At 42.4% G+C, this 16,777-nt stretch overlaps 1 protein-coding gene across 10 annotated transcripts in view; it reads right to left on the bottom strand.

The window, feature by feature from the left end:
- The window catches only part of spri (Src homology 2 domain-containing protein sprint), a 118,969-nt gene that overhangs the window by 31,231 nt on the left and 70,961 nt on the right, over positions 1 to 16,777 (bottom strand). The window contains exons 1-2 of one of the 10 annotated variants that reach the window (XM_086904781.1): positions 6,465 to 6,963; positions 426 to 704 (exon numbers count right to left, since the gene is read on the bottom strand). The exons of 6 other annotated variants lie outside the window; for them this stretch is intronic. In XM_086904781.1, the coding sequence (XP_086760907.1) occupies positions 426 to 550 (125 nt within the window). In that variant the 5' untranslated portion in view covers positions 551 to 704; positions 6,465 to 6,963. Of the gene's footprint in view, positions 1 to 425; positions 705 to 6,464; positions 6,964 to 16,777 lie in introns of those variants that run through there. 3 more of the 10 variants (XM_086904786.1, XM_086904790.1, XM_086904795.1) reach the window with 3 other exon arrangements.

Raw genomic sequence — 16,777 nt, 5'->3', positions numbered from 1 at the left:
TAACGCACGCTTCCCAGATACGCTTCCCAGTAATTTCTCTTTTTTTTCTTTTTTTCCCTTAAAGCGCCCCCCGACGAATCACCACCACCACCACCACCATCATCATCATTATCTTCTTAGCGGAGAAGAATCGAATATAAAATCGTGCAAATGTAATTAACACGCTACTACTAGACAGGATAAGTAATCTGTCGCTAATTATGAGCGCAACGAAAAAGGAAAGAAAGAAAGAAAGAAAGAAAGAAAGAAAGAATGGGAAAGGAATCTCTACTACCATTATCTACCATTATCATACGCAAAAGCCATGCAACAAACGAATAATAATACGATCGAGAAATTATTTGTTCCCTTATTTTTTTTTTGAAAATCCTCTCGATTCATCACCTCTCTCGTTAGGGACACTGATCTCTCATGCGAAAAGTTACCTCTTGACGCCGATCTCCGCGTAACGGCCCCTCGTGGGCCGAGTGGCCACGCTTCTTCCGCTTCCGGGGTTCGTGTACAGCGTCAGTATGTCGCTGTTAATGTTGTTCAAAATCGGCGGCAACATCGTCGCGCTTCTCCACGTATACCAACCAACATCTCACATCCACCATCCAACGATTCTCCTCGCTTCTTTCCTTCCTCTCGTCTCCACCTTCTCTCTCTCTCTCTCTCTCTCTGGGGAGAATAATTTCGTCCTTGGTCTCGAACGTTTACGCGATCTGCCGGAGGAGGAAGCTCGATTTCGAGTGATCCGTAAAAAGTATCACCAACTTTTCCAAACTTCTCTTTCGAGTCTCTTTCGAGGAAATTCCATTTGATTGGAACCGGGTTCGAAATTCCTCGGGAGGGGAGGGGGGGGAATTCGTCGCGCGACCTCGTGCGTCGATTTTCTCTTAAGAAGGAATCGATCGCGATTACGAGGAATTACGTGTAAGCGTATAAATTAATTGGTGAACTTTACTTTACTATTTCTATTCTACTTTTTCTAGGCTACTTTCTAGTGCACTTCCATCTCAAATCTATGTATCTACTTCTACTGTAAAAACAACTCTGTTGGTGTTCTAAAAGTAAACAATTTATTACGACGGAGAAAGGTGATAGCTAAACAACATGATACGATGATTACGGGTGAGTTTAACGATATACTCTCGCTAACATTTTCCTGATAACAAAAAGTTTACGTCGAAACGAAATGAAAATTCTTCGCGATCTTTGGAGATAAATATAAAGGAAAGCCGGGCCAACATTATCGATACGAAAAAGAAATGGAGGAGGAGCTGCACGCGATTCGAGAAATTCGCCTTGGATATTGGATATCGCGAGGAAAAATGGCTCGATGTGACGAGAAAGCGAGAGGAAGGCCGCCAACTGTCGAGGGTCATCGATCGTCGCGAAATTCGCCCCCGAGATTTCATTCGCTCGTTATCACGTTTTTCTTTTCCCTCCATCGGACATTCCTTCCACACTTTCTTCTTCTTCTTCTTCTCGTTATTGCGACTCGAACTATTTCTCTCGAAGAAAGGATATCGCGCGAATTGTATATTATTGCTTTCCAATAAACGGAACGATACTTCGCGAAAAGGAAGAGGAGAGAAAAGGAAGGTTGAAAGGACGAGGGTTCGTCATAATGGTGAACGCTCGCGCCACTCTCGACTCTACTACACACGTACTCTCCGCTCGAAATAAGCCAAGGACCTTGGTCTCTCGAGAGCGAATTGAATTAGGGATGCAGCGGGTTAAACAACCTCTCTTTTCCCCTTCATTCCAACCGGATATCGTTTCAGGAATGGATTTCATAAAAAAAAGAAAAAAAAGAAGAAAAAAAAGTTTCATACTTTTTACATAATTTTTTGTACGAAAAGAAAAAGAAACCCGCAAAAATTTCGAAATAAAATCGAAATAAGATTGATCGCGTGCGAACGTTGACGAATAAAGGGTTGAGCTTCCTGTCGAAGGAAGGGGGAGCGTGTCAACCTTTTAACAGCTGCGGTTTCGGGGATCGGAATCAGGAACAACGTGTCACGGTTTAATTACGATCGATCGAGCGAATTACTCGACTGCTCGGCCGCGTTGGCATTAATATTAAATACGACACTGGACGGAAATGAACGCGAAACTGTGGATTCAGGGGCGGAAATCCCCTACTTGTAAACTGTCGGCAAACACTAAACGGAACACAAAGGGTATTTCGAACGCGGTGGTTCGTTTCGCGGAGCTAATTTTCATCCTGGACCCGGCCTGAGAATATCGTTATTGAACGTATTGATATTGAATTTTTGAGAGAGAAAAAAACGTTGTTTCGTAAATTTTTTTCCTCTATTCGAGAGCGAGTCGAATTGTCTCGCCCCGATAGAAACGTCGACGAGACGCGCGCGCGGGGATCAAAGGGAAGGAGAGGAAAAAGAGAGACGGATTAAAGGGGGAGGAGTAAGTAACTCGTTTCGAAGCGAAGAATCATAAATAAAGAAGACGCGTCTCGTATCGGTAACGAAGACAAATCGTTCCGTATCTCGCTACATTCTCGTTCATTCACGCACAACCTACGAAAAATCTCGAGAGTGACGCTCGCCGTCGTTTTGCCACTTTTTTAAAAATAAAACCACGATTGAGAAATCGTCCGCCCGAGCCGAGGGACGATTCACGACGATTCGTCATCCGTGAATCGGAGGAGAACGGGCATCGTCGATCGATATTTTTATCTCTATTTATTTTTTTTTTCTTTTTTTATTTCGAACCGCTTTCCATTTATTTTTCCAAAAATTTTGCGTTTCGTTCGCTCCCCTTGATGAAAGTTTGCGCGATGCGGTAAAATCTGGATCTAGGTTGGACGATTATTTTTAGATATTCCGACTAGGATGGCGTGGCGAATCTATGAAATTTGCGAAACGCGTCGAAAGTGAGAGTTCGACGATTTTTCTGGAAAAAAAAAAAAAAAAAAAAAAAACGATTCATCCACGTGACGTCGAAGAAAGAAAAATCGACTTATCTAGAGAAAGTAATTCGATAAGCTACCTTCTCTCTTCCATCTCCCCCCGCCCCCACCCTCTCTCTCTCTTTTAGATCTCTCTTTCAGATCTCACGAGCAGAGTTTCTCGTCACGTTTCTGATCTGTCTTGGTCGCAGAGCAATCTCCTTGTTGGTCGAAAGTTAATTTGCAACCGCGTTTTTTCCTCCTTCTTTTTTTTTTTTAAACAATTTATCGTCGTCTTATCGTTAATAAAACAAACAACGTGAAGATATAACGCGAGAATTTAAAAGCCAATTTTTACTCGAATATTTTTTCGTTAAAAAATCGACGCGGAAATATCGTAACGTCGACCGATTCTCTCTCTCTCTCTCTCTCTCTCTGATATAATAATTTTGCGCGTTTTCCTTTTTTTTTTTTCGATCGAACATTTTCACAACGGAATCCCACCGTATTTTCTATCGAGCAGAACGTGGCGATCGATGCGCGAGGCGACTGCAACACGGTCGTTTCTCCGGAACTGGATTCGTTGGTTGGAAGAGCGAAGCTTCGTGAAACCGAGCCCCGTGCCACTCTCCAGTTTATCGAGAAATTGTGCAGGACGGAAAGTATATCGAAGGAAAAAAGGAAAGAAGAAGAAGAAGAAGAAGGGAGAAAAATTTGTGCCACGTCATTGTCGGTGACGATGACTCAACTTGCAAGTACGCGAATGGTCATAGAACGTAGAGATAGTATTTAGAGAAGATATATGTAAAATATACAATATATAAGATAGATAATTTTATCACAATTTTATCTCCTTGTTGTTATTATTGTTATTGATATTATACTATTAGCATTCGCGTTATCAATTTACCAATTATCTTTTCAATATTGATTCTATTAAAGGAAAACAGAAAATTACTATCGCAGAGCAAAATTAATAAAAGATAACTCCGTGACACCTATAACCTTATTATATTGAATTCGCGTGATTAATACATCTCTTAGAAATTCGTAATCCCTTATCGCGTGTTATCGTTCCTTTTCTTCTATCTTTCTCTCTCTCTCTCTCTCTCTTATTTTTTTCTTTTAAACTCAATAACGTAATTTCGTAAGAATTTTCGTAAATTCTCCATTTTCTTATCGAACGTTCGACAACCGTTGGCTCGTGTTGGACTCACCTCCTTATTCTATTCAACAACTTTGTTAGCATAATTCGTCGCAACGTCTCTCGGAACAAGCGACGATCCAATTCAACAATTTGCCACAAAGAGCTCGGTTCATCTTCTCGGGTTTAGAGATACGTGTATATATATATATCGAATTCACGCGAGAATACACTTTCGTAGTTCGCAAGAATTCCAAGAATCCAACGATTTTTAAACTCTCTTTCGTCGCGAGAAACCAATTTTGTTACGATGATGATCACAATAATGATCCATCCTCGAAACTAAGTCGAACACTTAGCCCGCAACAAAAATTCCCCTCCAGCACAACGAATTTCCGCACAAAATCTCTTCTCACGGAAATTATTACACGGTTTGAAGAAGAAGAAGAAGAAGAGATTAGATACTGGGCGAGTTATCCACCAAGTATTTTTGATCGAAAGCGCGAAAAACCGCGCGAGGTTTATTAAGCAGCGAGAATGTCGAATCGAATCGGTCACGAGCATTGATCCCGGAGGCTGGCATAGGACTGCCGCTGCCGCACCACCCACGACGACCACGTCCACTGCCTCTACTTATCGTTATCACGCTGATAAGTGACGCTCGCGACGTCATCAATCATTGAAACGGGTGCAGGAGCTTGCGGCAATTTAGTAGTGTATCCTTGACCGTGTCGAAAAGAAAAAAAGTCTCAATTTTTTTCAAAAGGTGAAACGAAATCTCTCTCTGAAAAAGTCGCGAGCCGAAGATAACGAAAGAGACGAATTTTTGGGAGCAAGTTCGCGTTGGGAGGTGAGTTAAGGGAATTTATTAGAAGAAGGAGTGTGGAGAGATCCTTTATCGATCGTGATGTACAGCACTTCTTTCCAGATCGATAGAATTTCTTGATGAGAGCCTTCGATAGTTGTTCTTTTAAATGATTTATACGAGCACACGTTCCGTTCTATTGTTTCCAAGACGAGGAGGAGGAGGATTTCTATTGCATTTCCGGCAAGAAAGTGCTCGAGGATACGTTTTATTTTCTCGATTTATAATCGCCAGATCAGAACCGTATCTCTTTCGAGGAAAGAAACGTAATTGCGATTCAACCAGAGAGAAGATACAGTTGATACATTCTGATATCTCTACTGTCCTAAATCCATCCATGTGTTCAATCTTATTCGAACACGAGAAAGAGATGGATCGGTCAAAGATAGTCGAAATAGTCGAATAGAGTCCAATTTCTGTCACATCACGGGATTCACTTTAATCAAAATCCAACGTTTCGAATCTCATTTGACGAGCACTCGACGCGATATATCCACGTTCCGTTTGATCGAAGAACGAGCTACCTTTGAATCCTCCTTCTTTCACGATGAGGCGTCCGATAAGGCATCCGTGACACACGGTTAACAAGCGGTCCGTTATCAAAGTTGTGACAGTGTCACTAGCTAGCAAGATTATCGCGCGATAAAACCTGGCCACGGAATCGGATAACCACGACCGACACCTTAACTCGGTTCATCGAAAGGTATTTTCATTCAAAATAGTCGTCGAGCGAGCGAAAAGTATGGTCAAAATTAGAATATGGTCAAAATTTCGAATAAACCTGTATTCGAAATTTCTATCGTCGAAAATAATACTAAACGTTGCAACAACGTATATATTTATTTTATATCATCTACGATAAATCTGTCACCGGATCGTGCGAAGAGTAAAATAAAAAATCAATAAGGGATTAAATATACATTCTATTTAAAAATCATTAAAAAAAAGTATATAACGTTCGATGTGTGTTACACGGTGGAAACGGAGAGAATAGATATTATTAAATTAAATTATTCAACGATTGATTTCCAGATTGGATTGGCTACGTTAGTAGAAATTTCGCGTTATCGTTATTTTTCAATCGCTATTTTTGTCGCACGTTTTGTGGTACGTAAGTACGGAAAAATAGGGAAGGAAAAGATTCACCGTGTTTCACGAGCAATGGCGATAAGCAACGACGTGACACGGAAATCGTAGTTTTATCAACACAAAACAAGAGATAGGAACACGATTTTGCGTATCGTTGAACGTTCTTCTAATTATTTCCTTTCGACCGCGACTTTCTCCACGTCCACGTATTCGCCTGATTTGTCCATTCGACATTGGACAATGTTATGATCGTCCAATAAAGCACGAATAATGAACACGCGATGTCCCCCCACTCGTTCAATTCCGTTGGATTTTCCCTCAAGGACAGAAACCCAAACGGTGTACACAAACGGAAACCTCGAGCAGAAGCTCGAAAGACGAGAAGTGGGATAAAAGAAATTTGATTTTTCTGGTGTTTTCTCTACGTGTTTACGGTGAAACGACCGTTGACACTTTTCAGTCATCCTTACCAAGAACTCTGCTTGAGTACTCGATCACTCTTATCGACAGATTCGCGACGTTGTCGCGAGACCATTGCCTCCTCTCGATCGGCAATCACGTAAAAGTGACGTCACTGGTGTCGCGAGATCATCCCTTTCTTTTTTTTTTTTTTGTTTTTTATTCCCCTCTATCTCTCTCTCTCTCACCGATTCGCTTTTCCTCTCCTGAAAGATACCTTCGCCGATCGATACCGCGCCGCGATAGACTTCTCTCGACTTTCACTTCCGACGTCCACCGCCACCACGTGTCCCACCACAACAGAACCGATCTCACGACACAACAGGAACGGAACTCACTGCACGACCGAGCAGACAACACACTTGGAAATCCCTTCTTTGCGGAAGGGAGAGAAAAAAAGGAAGCACACGCGCGATACACACCGATGGACGGCGAGATACGCCGTGACGCCGGTTGGCGACGCACTAGTCGGCGGCGCCGCGACGACACGCACAAACGCGTACAGAGACGCAACTGTCGGTTCGTAGACACGAGACCGGTCTACTACCTACCAACCGACGAGCCACGGTGGAAGGGGGAAGCTAGGGGAGACGCGCATGCGCAACGGCCAACTGGTTCATTCTAACCTTGCCATCGGCATCGATACCATCCTCGCTAGATCCACCAAACTCGATGGGATGGTGCCAGTCGAAAAATCGACCACGACCGGAGAAAGTAATTGTCCACTTGCTTTTTTTCGCCTTTTACGGACCAGCCTTTTGCTACGAAAAGGGAACAATCCTGTGTGTTAGAGGCTATAGGTAGGAAAGGGTGCTTGATGATAGCTCTGTCGAAGAACGAGTTTTTTCGATATACCGAAAGGTATAAATGAATTTAGAGAGATCGTATCTACAAGTGCGTGCAAGAAAGCGATAATGCGAGTCACGACGAATCCTTTCCATATTCGTCCCTCGAAATCAATGATCTTTGTTGATCGTAATCGCGTCGATCCTCTCCTCATCCCTAATCCTTTCTTCGATATTCCTCAAAAAGCATTATTTAATCTTCATCTCGATCAACAATCGTTTAAAGACAATTAACCGATCGAATCGGTTTAATCGCCCCCCCCCCCTTCGTTTAAAAGAAAGTGCGTGCGAGTATTCTGTGACCGGGAAACCGGTCCATCCTCCGCAACAACAACCACCCCGATCGTGATCGACCGTTATCGATCCATCGTGGCGCTCTCTAGATCTGTTCGCTCGTGCCGAGGTGTGGCTCCGAGAAACCACGGTGGTTGCGGTGTATCGGCTTATGTAACAGGTTTTACGTGGCCCTGGCGTTCGGACGACTGGTCGGTGTAGTAAAGCGCGAGCTTCAGTTGCCGTTCCTTTTTCAATCGCACCTGAATGCACGCGGTTACCGCGCAGTTGCGGTTTCGCCACCAAGGATCTGGAAATGATGGATAATGGCCAGGAAAAGGACAACCATTGTTTACTGGCTTCTGTTCTCCTCGCGTAATGACAACTCTACTTTCTCTTTTTATCCAGCAATTTGGTAACAAAATATATATTATATTATACTTTGCGGATATTGTTTCATATTATTCGAGAATTTAACGAGCTATTTTATCGATTAAATTTGAAAGGAACGACTTCGGGCTTATCGGTGCGAATGCAATTCTCGCCGGAAACGTTGAAAACCCGAGAGTTATTTATCCGGCAGCAGTGTGAGATTATCTCGCCGCATTTTCTCTTTAATGAACACGTTTATTAGTTTTCCACGATTTATAAAACGCGAACCGCGGGAGGAAGCTGTTTCTCCACAGAGAATCGCGATTGGATCCGTGGCGATCTCGTTTGACTCGCGTAATCCGGACGCTCCGCCATATAATACTCGTGAAACTATTAACACGGACGACTATGCCTGTGCTCTCCTCGTTTCCGATCGAGGAAGGGGCGATCGAAAGAGAGGCACGAGTGAAAGTGGACACGATTCGAGGAAGCGTCGACAAAGTGAAATAGCGGAGACATTGAACGAAAATATTTCTCTTCCATTTCCAATCGTGATTTCTTATCTTCCAGGTCAATTTCATATTTGAAATTTGAAATCGAAGGTATTATATCGAAGGTTAGGGCGCTTTAAAGGCTCGCTGCTTCGAGGTTCTTCGAATCTTTCAGCTGAACGATGAATAGAAATTGTTAATATTAAAAGTACGAGCGTCAAAGTGTTCTTCAAACATCCGATAATCGATATCGTATTTCACGATTCACCTTTCGTAGCGAGAACAAATATCGTACAGTTTCTAAATCAATATTCAAATCCTCATCAGAGTCCTATTCGATATCTAATCTATCGAGATAGAAATCGTTGATCATTCTGTCGCATAATGACATTTGCACGAAATCACTGTGATTAACTCACCCACACATCGATTCTCAAATTACGTACCATCGAAATAATTTAGACAATGAAATTATTAATGTATGATCACTCACTATTGATCCTTTAATTGCGGCTATGGTTTATAAACCGTGTACTAAAATTATAGGCTATAAGATATATAAACAACGTGTTAATTTGTGCTAATATCAAATAGCGAGTGTGGCTCGTATATCATTGAAATAAAAATAAAACAGAATTTTTTAAAATAGAATATCTTCTACTTCGATAATGTAATTTAAAATTAAAAAGTTTCGTTTCAAAGTATATTTTTGTAAACTTTTGTAAACTTTCCCTATAATGTGGATAAGCCTTTTACTTCTTCCTGAGCAAAATGTTGACGAATATATCGATAAAGTTTCAAGTAGTATAAATTTTAAGATTTTAAGTTTCTGTAATAACAACTTGTGTTATACGCTATACTTTCTTACTTCGTATACTTTTTCTAATTTATAAAATAATCAGAATTATATCGTCTAGTATTATGATTTGATTTTTTAGTAAAACCTTTTTCTTCTAAAAAATATACCCGCAGTTAAAGTAAAGTCGCTCAGAAAATAAAGTTTTAAAACTTTATATGAATCCGTATATCCATTCTTACGATCTTTATCGTCCACTAACCGAAATAACTCCAATCCAAAATCCTGTATATCCTTCTCCAAAGGGATTGAAAATCTGCGTAAATCGAAAGAGGGATGGTATATAATAAATACACGGTGGAAACATTGATTCCACGTGGATTTTTCAAGGATAGACTCACACTCACAGATCGGCGGAAAGCGATCGCGTGGAAAGGGAGCGCGATGGATTAAGCGAGTGGCTGTAAAAAGGCCAACGTTTGGAGAAAGCGGTGATGGAGGAGGAGATTTGTGGCAGGGTGGTTTACCACTATCGAGAGGAGGAAGGAGAAGAAGAAGACCCACCACGTTTCGCCTCTTCCTGTGGAAAAAGCGATCGCGACTTCAAAATGTGTGTGTGTGTGTGTGTGTGTGTACGAGAAGAAGAAGAAGAAGAAGAAATATATATAGAGAGAGAGAGAGACTCGAGAAGAAGAAACTTTGATCGTTTTCACGGAGAAAAAGTTTATTGTTCACGTGTCGTGAACCGGTCGTAATGATCTCAGGCTATTAAGACGTACGTGTATTTGTTTTAAGCCGAAGCGCGTTTCGAATCGATCTCGGGTCGAGGGTTGACGACTCTTATAACGTGGAAAGAGAGGAGAAAACGGAGAGAAGCGAAGTCGGGATGCGTCGCGAGTGATTAATCATTTCGAAAAATTTTGATGGAAAATAATCGGAGAGGAAATACTTCTCCTCTCCCTGTACTTGGAAAATCGTGAAATAAGCTCCGGGTGCACGTAATCTCGCTGGAAAACTTTCTTCCGAAGCTGCTTCGGATGCTTCGTATATCTCGTGGATTATAAAAGACACGACTAACTCCCGAGTCGCGTATCTTTTCTCTTTTCAACCGATCTAAGACCAACTTAAGAGTTGGAAAAGTTTTCTTGATAAAAAAAAAAAAAAAAAAATACGCGAGATCTCGCCCTTAAACATTTCCACGCGACTTAAATTTTAAATAGAAACGTGCAAGCAAGTTGCACACCCCGATCGTCAATTCTTTCCTCGCCAAAGTTCCCTACTTTTGATTACCTACGAATCCCTTACGAGACTTCTCCATCTTCCCTTCCCTTCCCTTAAAAACTGGACAAGAGTTACAGTCTCGGTCGTAAAAAGGAAAAAAAAAAAGAAAGAAAGACCCTGCTTCGGTCCCCTTCTCTTCCCTTTCTCCGCTCCCGCGATTGTGCCCTCGAGGACAAGGGCGGCGTGGAATCGCGACCCGTTGAGTAATCACGCCGCACTCATCCCCCTTTTCGAATATGCAAAATATCCTCCTGGGCTCTAACAATTTCTAAACAATTTGGAAAACGCGAGGCGAGACACGACACCTTGCGGGCTGGGACGCACAATTGAAACGAGGAGTGCAATGAATTATACTCCTCCTCCGTTCAGGTGGAGGGGAGTTTGAATGGAGGATGGAAGGCGCGAATTGGGATTAATTCTCGGGGGTTATGACGCTCGGAGGATCGCTCCGGGTTAACGTTAATTGTCGAGCATAAAGCGTCCGCTGTTTTCCAGTTCCCGCTCTCGACCACCATTGAACACATTTCTTTTCGACTTTTCGTTTTTCAAGCGACAATCTTTTTTTGTCTTCTTCTTCCTTTGGGCGGAAGATTTTTGCGCCTGCGAGTCAATTATCGCTTTTTCTCGAGTCTGATGTCCTTTCGATCGTGTCGTGAAAAACGTATGTAAAACAGCGGGAAAAAATTATACGCAGCAGCTCGTTGCATTTTACATTTTTCGGGTAAAGTAAAGAAGGGGAATGTATGTATGTATGTATACATATATATATATATATCGAGATAAAACGGGCGAGATGAATATTTTTGCATACGCGATACGAAGAATTTACATTATCCTGGTATAAAAATATAATAGTTGAACCAAGCACGAGTTCTATTTTCTCGGTTTATCGAACCGAAAGATTCTGATTTCGCGTTGGAAGCGAGTTGGAAGCGAGACGAAAAATAACGATATGTAGCTTTGCAATTTCCGTGAACGAATAAACGAAAAATCGCGAGGAGCAAAAACTCGAGGGAGGGAAAAAAAAAAAAAAAAAAGAAAAAAGAAAAAAAGTAAGCACGAATTTGCACGTTGTAATCGTGGTAACGGTGCTGGTAATTAGCGCGGCTCCGTATGCGGCTCCGGATGAAACATTCCGTTCGCAACACGAAGCGGTCCGCGATGCAACAACAATTTCCTCCTCTCTAACCAACTTTTCTTGCTTTCCAACCGTTTCTTCTCCTTCACTTTTATATATCAATCGTCGTTATCGTTTAATCAAAGTTGAAAAAGCGTTATTCAGGAAATTACTGAAAAATTCCATCGTGTGGATGGAAAATTCTCGACGAAGAAGAAGAAGAAGAAGAAGATTAAACCGCTGACACAATTCGAGGCAATAGGATCTCGAGAGGAGGAGGATGATGATGGACGATCGTGGCGCGTAATCGGAAGCCAATCCTCCTCGGTCCAGCTTCCCTCCTCTCAGGTGATAAATGCCAGCTCCATCGTCCCGGTCTGGCGACAATTGGCGACGACTCTTTCCATTTTCCATTCCTCTTCACCTCCTCCCTTATATACCTCGTATCTTCGTCAAATTCTCGAGCAGCAGACCTCGCCTATGATGAAACAGAAGGGAAATCCCGTCACGCGCCATCTGCTCCCGATCTCTCCTTTCCGATCTCGCAATTGCCAATCTTCTTCGAGGACTCTGAGAATCAGCTCTGCCCCATTTCTTCCTCTCTCGACGCGACAGTATTAATATAATTAGTTATAACTTCTTTCTTCCCCTTTCCTTACCAAGATTTTATTACGTAAATCGGATCACTCCATTGTTTCAGTCAAGGATATTCTCCTCGCGTCTGGGTCGGATTTTTGTCTATTCCTCTGATTCGTCCGAATGATCGTCTTCCAAATTAACATTTCCTGCTTTGAATCTTTGCTACCACTTTTTCAACGTTTCGCGAGATACAGCAAACCGTTTCGGTAGCTTCAACAGCTGATCTCCTAAGCGAAAAGTATCGCTCGAAATCGTCGCCACTCTTCTTAAAAACGAAAGAATGCTCTTCGAAAAAAAAAAAAGGAGAAGAAATTCTCATTCTCACGCCTAATAATTTCCATGGGGTATTAAACGGTTGCAATCCATATAATAATTACGAAAAATTTGAAAAAAGTAGATCGATACTACTCGTCGATACGCAGGAAATTCTTCGAGCGTTCGTCTTTTTAAAGAATTCGGTCGTAGAAAAAGAGGGGAAAGGATTTATTTGCACGCTTTTCTATCCTGATCTCGCTAAGTATAATATCCTAAGTTTAACGCCACGATCTCTCCTCGAGAGACGCTCACCTGTACACAAAGATGCTTGGTGGTGGATCCGCCAAGGGCAGGTAGAGGCGGAATAATTTAATTAGCGAGCGAAGTGGCAGGACTTATCCCGTGGGTTTAATAGCTGGCTCTTCCCCGTTTCCGACTCTTGCCTCCCGCGGGACCCACCCGTGTTCAAAACACCAATTCCCCGCTGGCCGTACGAGATCCTGGAAAGGGACCCGCACTCCTCCTTTTAATGAATTAATTAAGCATTATTTTGCTTAACTGCCCTCCTCCGACAAACGATCCCCCACGAATCCCGCCTGACACTCGCGGCAATCTTGAAATATTTCCTTTTAAATGGACGAGAATTGGAAGATTGGTGGGATAGATCGATTTTCTTCAGGAATCGAAGAACGCCATCACGCTATGATGGGCAACTATAAAATACTCTGCATAAAATGCCGCGTATTCTACGTGAGATCGGAGTTAATCTTCTCTGGAAACGTATTTCGTTTTAAACAACGTCGAAGCAACTCGAATTGTGAACGCGGCCGTTTACGATCTTTCTCGAGCACATTTTTGGTTGAGCGGCGGAGAAGTCGCCCGTAGCGAAAGAGTTAAATTGCGGAGACCTTCTCCGTTCGAAGGAGAGCGATCGCGGAGACGTTTCCTCGCTTTTTGCCTCCGCCTTGTTTCCGGCAGGAAGGAAGGGAAGTTTTATATATCGCCGCAAATTGCTCGAGGCCGGCCGTCCCTCCCTCCTCCTCCCCGCCGGTCGATGGTTACTTTTTAATTAAAAGTTTCGGCTTTAAAGCCGTGGCCGGAGTTGGAGGCCAAAGGGACAAATTGGATCGAGCTGTGCCGCCGTTTGCGACACCGAGCCGCGAGACAATCGAGAACGGAAAACAAGCCGAGCGAGCACACCGCGCATCCAACGGGTGAAAGCATTTCTTTGTCACCGCTCGTCTCCGATTCCACGCGAACTTGGCGAGGAGTGAATGCATTTTTTTTTTCCCTTTTTCTTTTCTTTTCTTTTCTTTTCTTTTCTTTTTTCGCTTTCGTATCGAGGGAACGAAAAGTAAAAGGTCGAGGAGGAGAAAAGAGACGACGGGGAGGAAAGGATGGAGGTCGAGCACAATGAAATTATCGTGATGCGACATATATTACAATGGGAACGAAGCAATCGCCAACACAACTCCAACCGTGTTATATTTGTCATGCAACTGCTATCCGTTACGCTCGTTCATCGCATTCCAATCCTCCTTCTTATCGTTTCGATTTCAACTTTTGCTTCTACGACCTACTCTATATTAAAGATTTTTTTCCATCCTGGATATTTTTCCATCCAACTCGAACAATCGTTTCTTTCGTTTCCTTCCTCAACGGGGGACAAATAATTTTTAGTTGAAAATAATCAATGGACGAGGTACTCGTGTCAGGTATCCCGTCTCGAAAAGAAAAGAAAAAAAAAAATAAATAAATAAAAAATATTGGAGCATGATTCTCTGCGACTGGCCGTCGAGAAGGGGCCCGGTCTTCCTTTTACGACGTGACTTGGCTCGACGACACGCGGCCATTAGCATATTCTTCATTCTGCGCCCGACAGAAGCTCTCTCTCTCTCTCTCTCTCTCTCTCTCTCTTCCCCCCGTTTCTTGTCATCGGATTTCGAGAACAGAAACGTCCGGGTTCTTTGTGCGCTTCGCTCCCTGTACTTCGTCGTCGACCGATCGGTGGCCATTTTTGGAAAAGGATCGGGGTACAAAGAGGAGGAAGAAGGTAGAACGCGTGGGACAGTGGTGGGCAAACTTTGAAGTACGTTGCTTCGATAAGTTATCGTTTTCGACATAATAATAATCGAGAATATAGGCTATACGAATAAATTATCATTGAATAAAGTAACTTTATTCGAATTTTTTAACTAGTTAGTTTTTCAACGGGTCAATGTCCAACTTTGGATACAGATCGTCCATTTTGGATTAACGTATGCGACGAATATCATGGTAGAAATAAAAATACGCGTGAAAATAGGTATTTCCTTTCTTCTCGCTCAGCGATGGATAAATTTTAATAATCAAACTTACGAATAAAATCACTTCGATAAGTTATTTCGATAATTTATCGTTCTCGACGTAATAACAATCGGAAATAATTGCGATGGCAAACGAGCGATTGCACGAAAAGCGGATCTATTAAACTTATTATCGAATAAGTAAGTTTGTTCGAAATTTTCAACTAGTTAATTAGTTTTTCAACGGGTTAACGCGATAGGATTTTCTCCACGAATAATCTGCTCTTGCTCTTTCAAAATTTCATCCACGGGTATGTAATCCAACCTCGAAGCTCGAAAGTTCCAAAGCCCGTGGCTCCGGGGATCGATACGCGCGGGCGGGAGAAGCGACAATGATCGTTGCAGCCACCCACGCGAGATTGGAAAGAGCGCGATGCGCGAGGCAACTATACCGAAGCAACAGGCCGATAATTGCGTACACGAAACCGCGAAGAGAAGTAGAAGGGTCGTTTGTCAGCGGGAAATAGAACGGTCGATTCGATCGGGCCGCCCTCTAACGAGGCCCCCCCCCCCCTCTCGTTATTGTGCCGTCCGCGTCGATCTTTCTCGCCCCGGCCCGCTTTCGATCGCCTAATTAAACCGGGCTTCGAGCTGCTTCGCCTTCGCCACTCGAGACCAATAAAGGCCGAACCAAAACGTGCGTTTTTTCTCCTCTTCTCCATCCTCCTCGCCCCCCTCCTGTTCGCGGGCCACGCGATCGATGGCGAACGGCCGCCGGATGTCCGACATCCGGGGACAATTTATATCGACGATAAATTCCTGCCCTCTTTCATTAGTGGCCTCGCACGCCAGATTTACGCCTATCTCCCGCGCCATCGTATTTCTCCGCACCTTTCCTCAATCGTGTACACGGGTATACACCTTGTTCTCTACCCGTGGGAACAAGTAAAATCTACGAGGAGTCCAAGTTTCGCCCCAAGATTCGAATTACTTTTTAGCCCGTAAATTGTTTTCGTTTCGTCCGCGATCGAAGAAATTCGACCTTCGTATGGTTCGCTGGTGGAAAGAAGCGGGGGCACAGGGGCAAGAGGAGTCCTTATCTCCGCTTCGAACGGTTTGTTGACGATCCTAACACCACGCGCTACACACGTAGCAATGTCGAGCATGAAATCGTTGAAAAAGTAACCGAGCTAAAAATTGGGAATAAAGTTACTTTATTTGTTCGTATTTTATTTCAGTCAGATAGTTGATCAGCTTCTCGCATAACCACGGCCGTTTATAATTATTTCCAATTATTTCCAATTACGTTTGAACGATAAATTATTGATAGTAAGTTCATTCGTAACTTCAACTATTAAATTTTCCCCGTCACTGCTGCGTGCTAATAGTAGAAGAGTTGATGATTTGAATTTACGAAGTTACGTTAAGGATCTAAGACTGGAAGCTGAAATATTTTCGAAACTATCTATAGTACGTCTAGCTATAGTACGTATACATACAATCATTATCTTAACTATTACGAAATTACAAAATTACAAATCTTAATTAGCCTGCACGTATTGATGGGAAAATAAATAAAATTTTTATATCGTATTATACCTTAGAATTCTCTGGATTCTATTGCCTACACGTTAATGCATCGAAGTTTGGATATCATCGTTTTGGATCGATGCACGTGACGAATATTAAAATAGAAACAAAAATGCGTGTAAAAATAATAATTTCCTTCCAAATTGATCGATCAGAACCGCATTCCTTCCGCGAGACTTCTTTCCACCAGTCAATGATGGAAGCAAAATTCAATAATCGAATAAAGTTATTCGAACAAGTTATTTCGTACTTAACTTATCGTTCAAAACGTAATAATAATTCCAAATAATGGCCGAATAAATATTATTCAAACATTTTGATAAATAATCACTCAAAGTATCTTTATTCGAAATTTTTAACTAGTTATTTTTTCAATGCCC

This window comes from Apis florea, unplaced genomic scaffold, assembly GCF_048593485.1.
Source record: "Apis florea isolate Af1SG1 unplaced genomic scaffold, ASM4859348v1 contig_1615_pilon, whole genome shotgun sequence".
Taxonomy (NCBI): domain Eukaryota; kingdom Metazoa; phylum Arthropoda; class Insecta; order Hymenoptera; family Apidae; genus Apis; species Apis florea.
The sequence above is the reverse complement of the archived record's forward strand: the minus strand, read 5'-3'. Positions and strand labels throughout refer to the sequence as shown.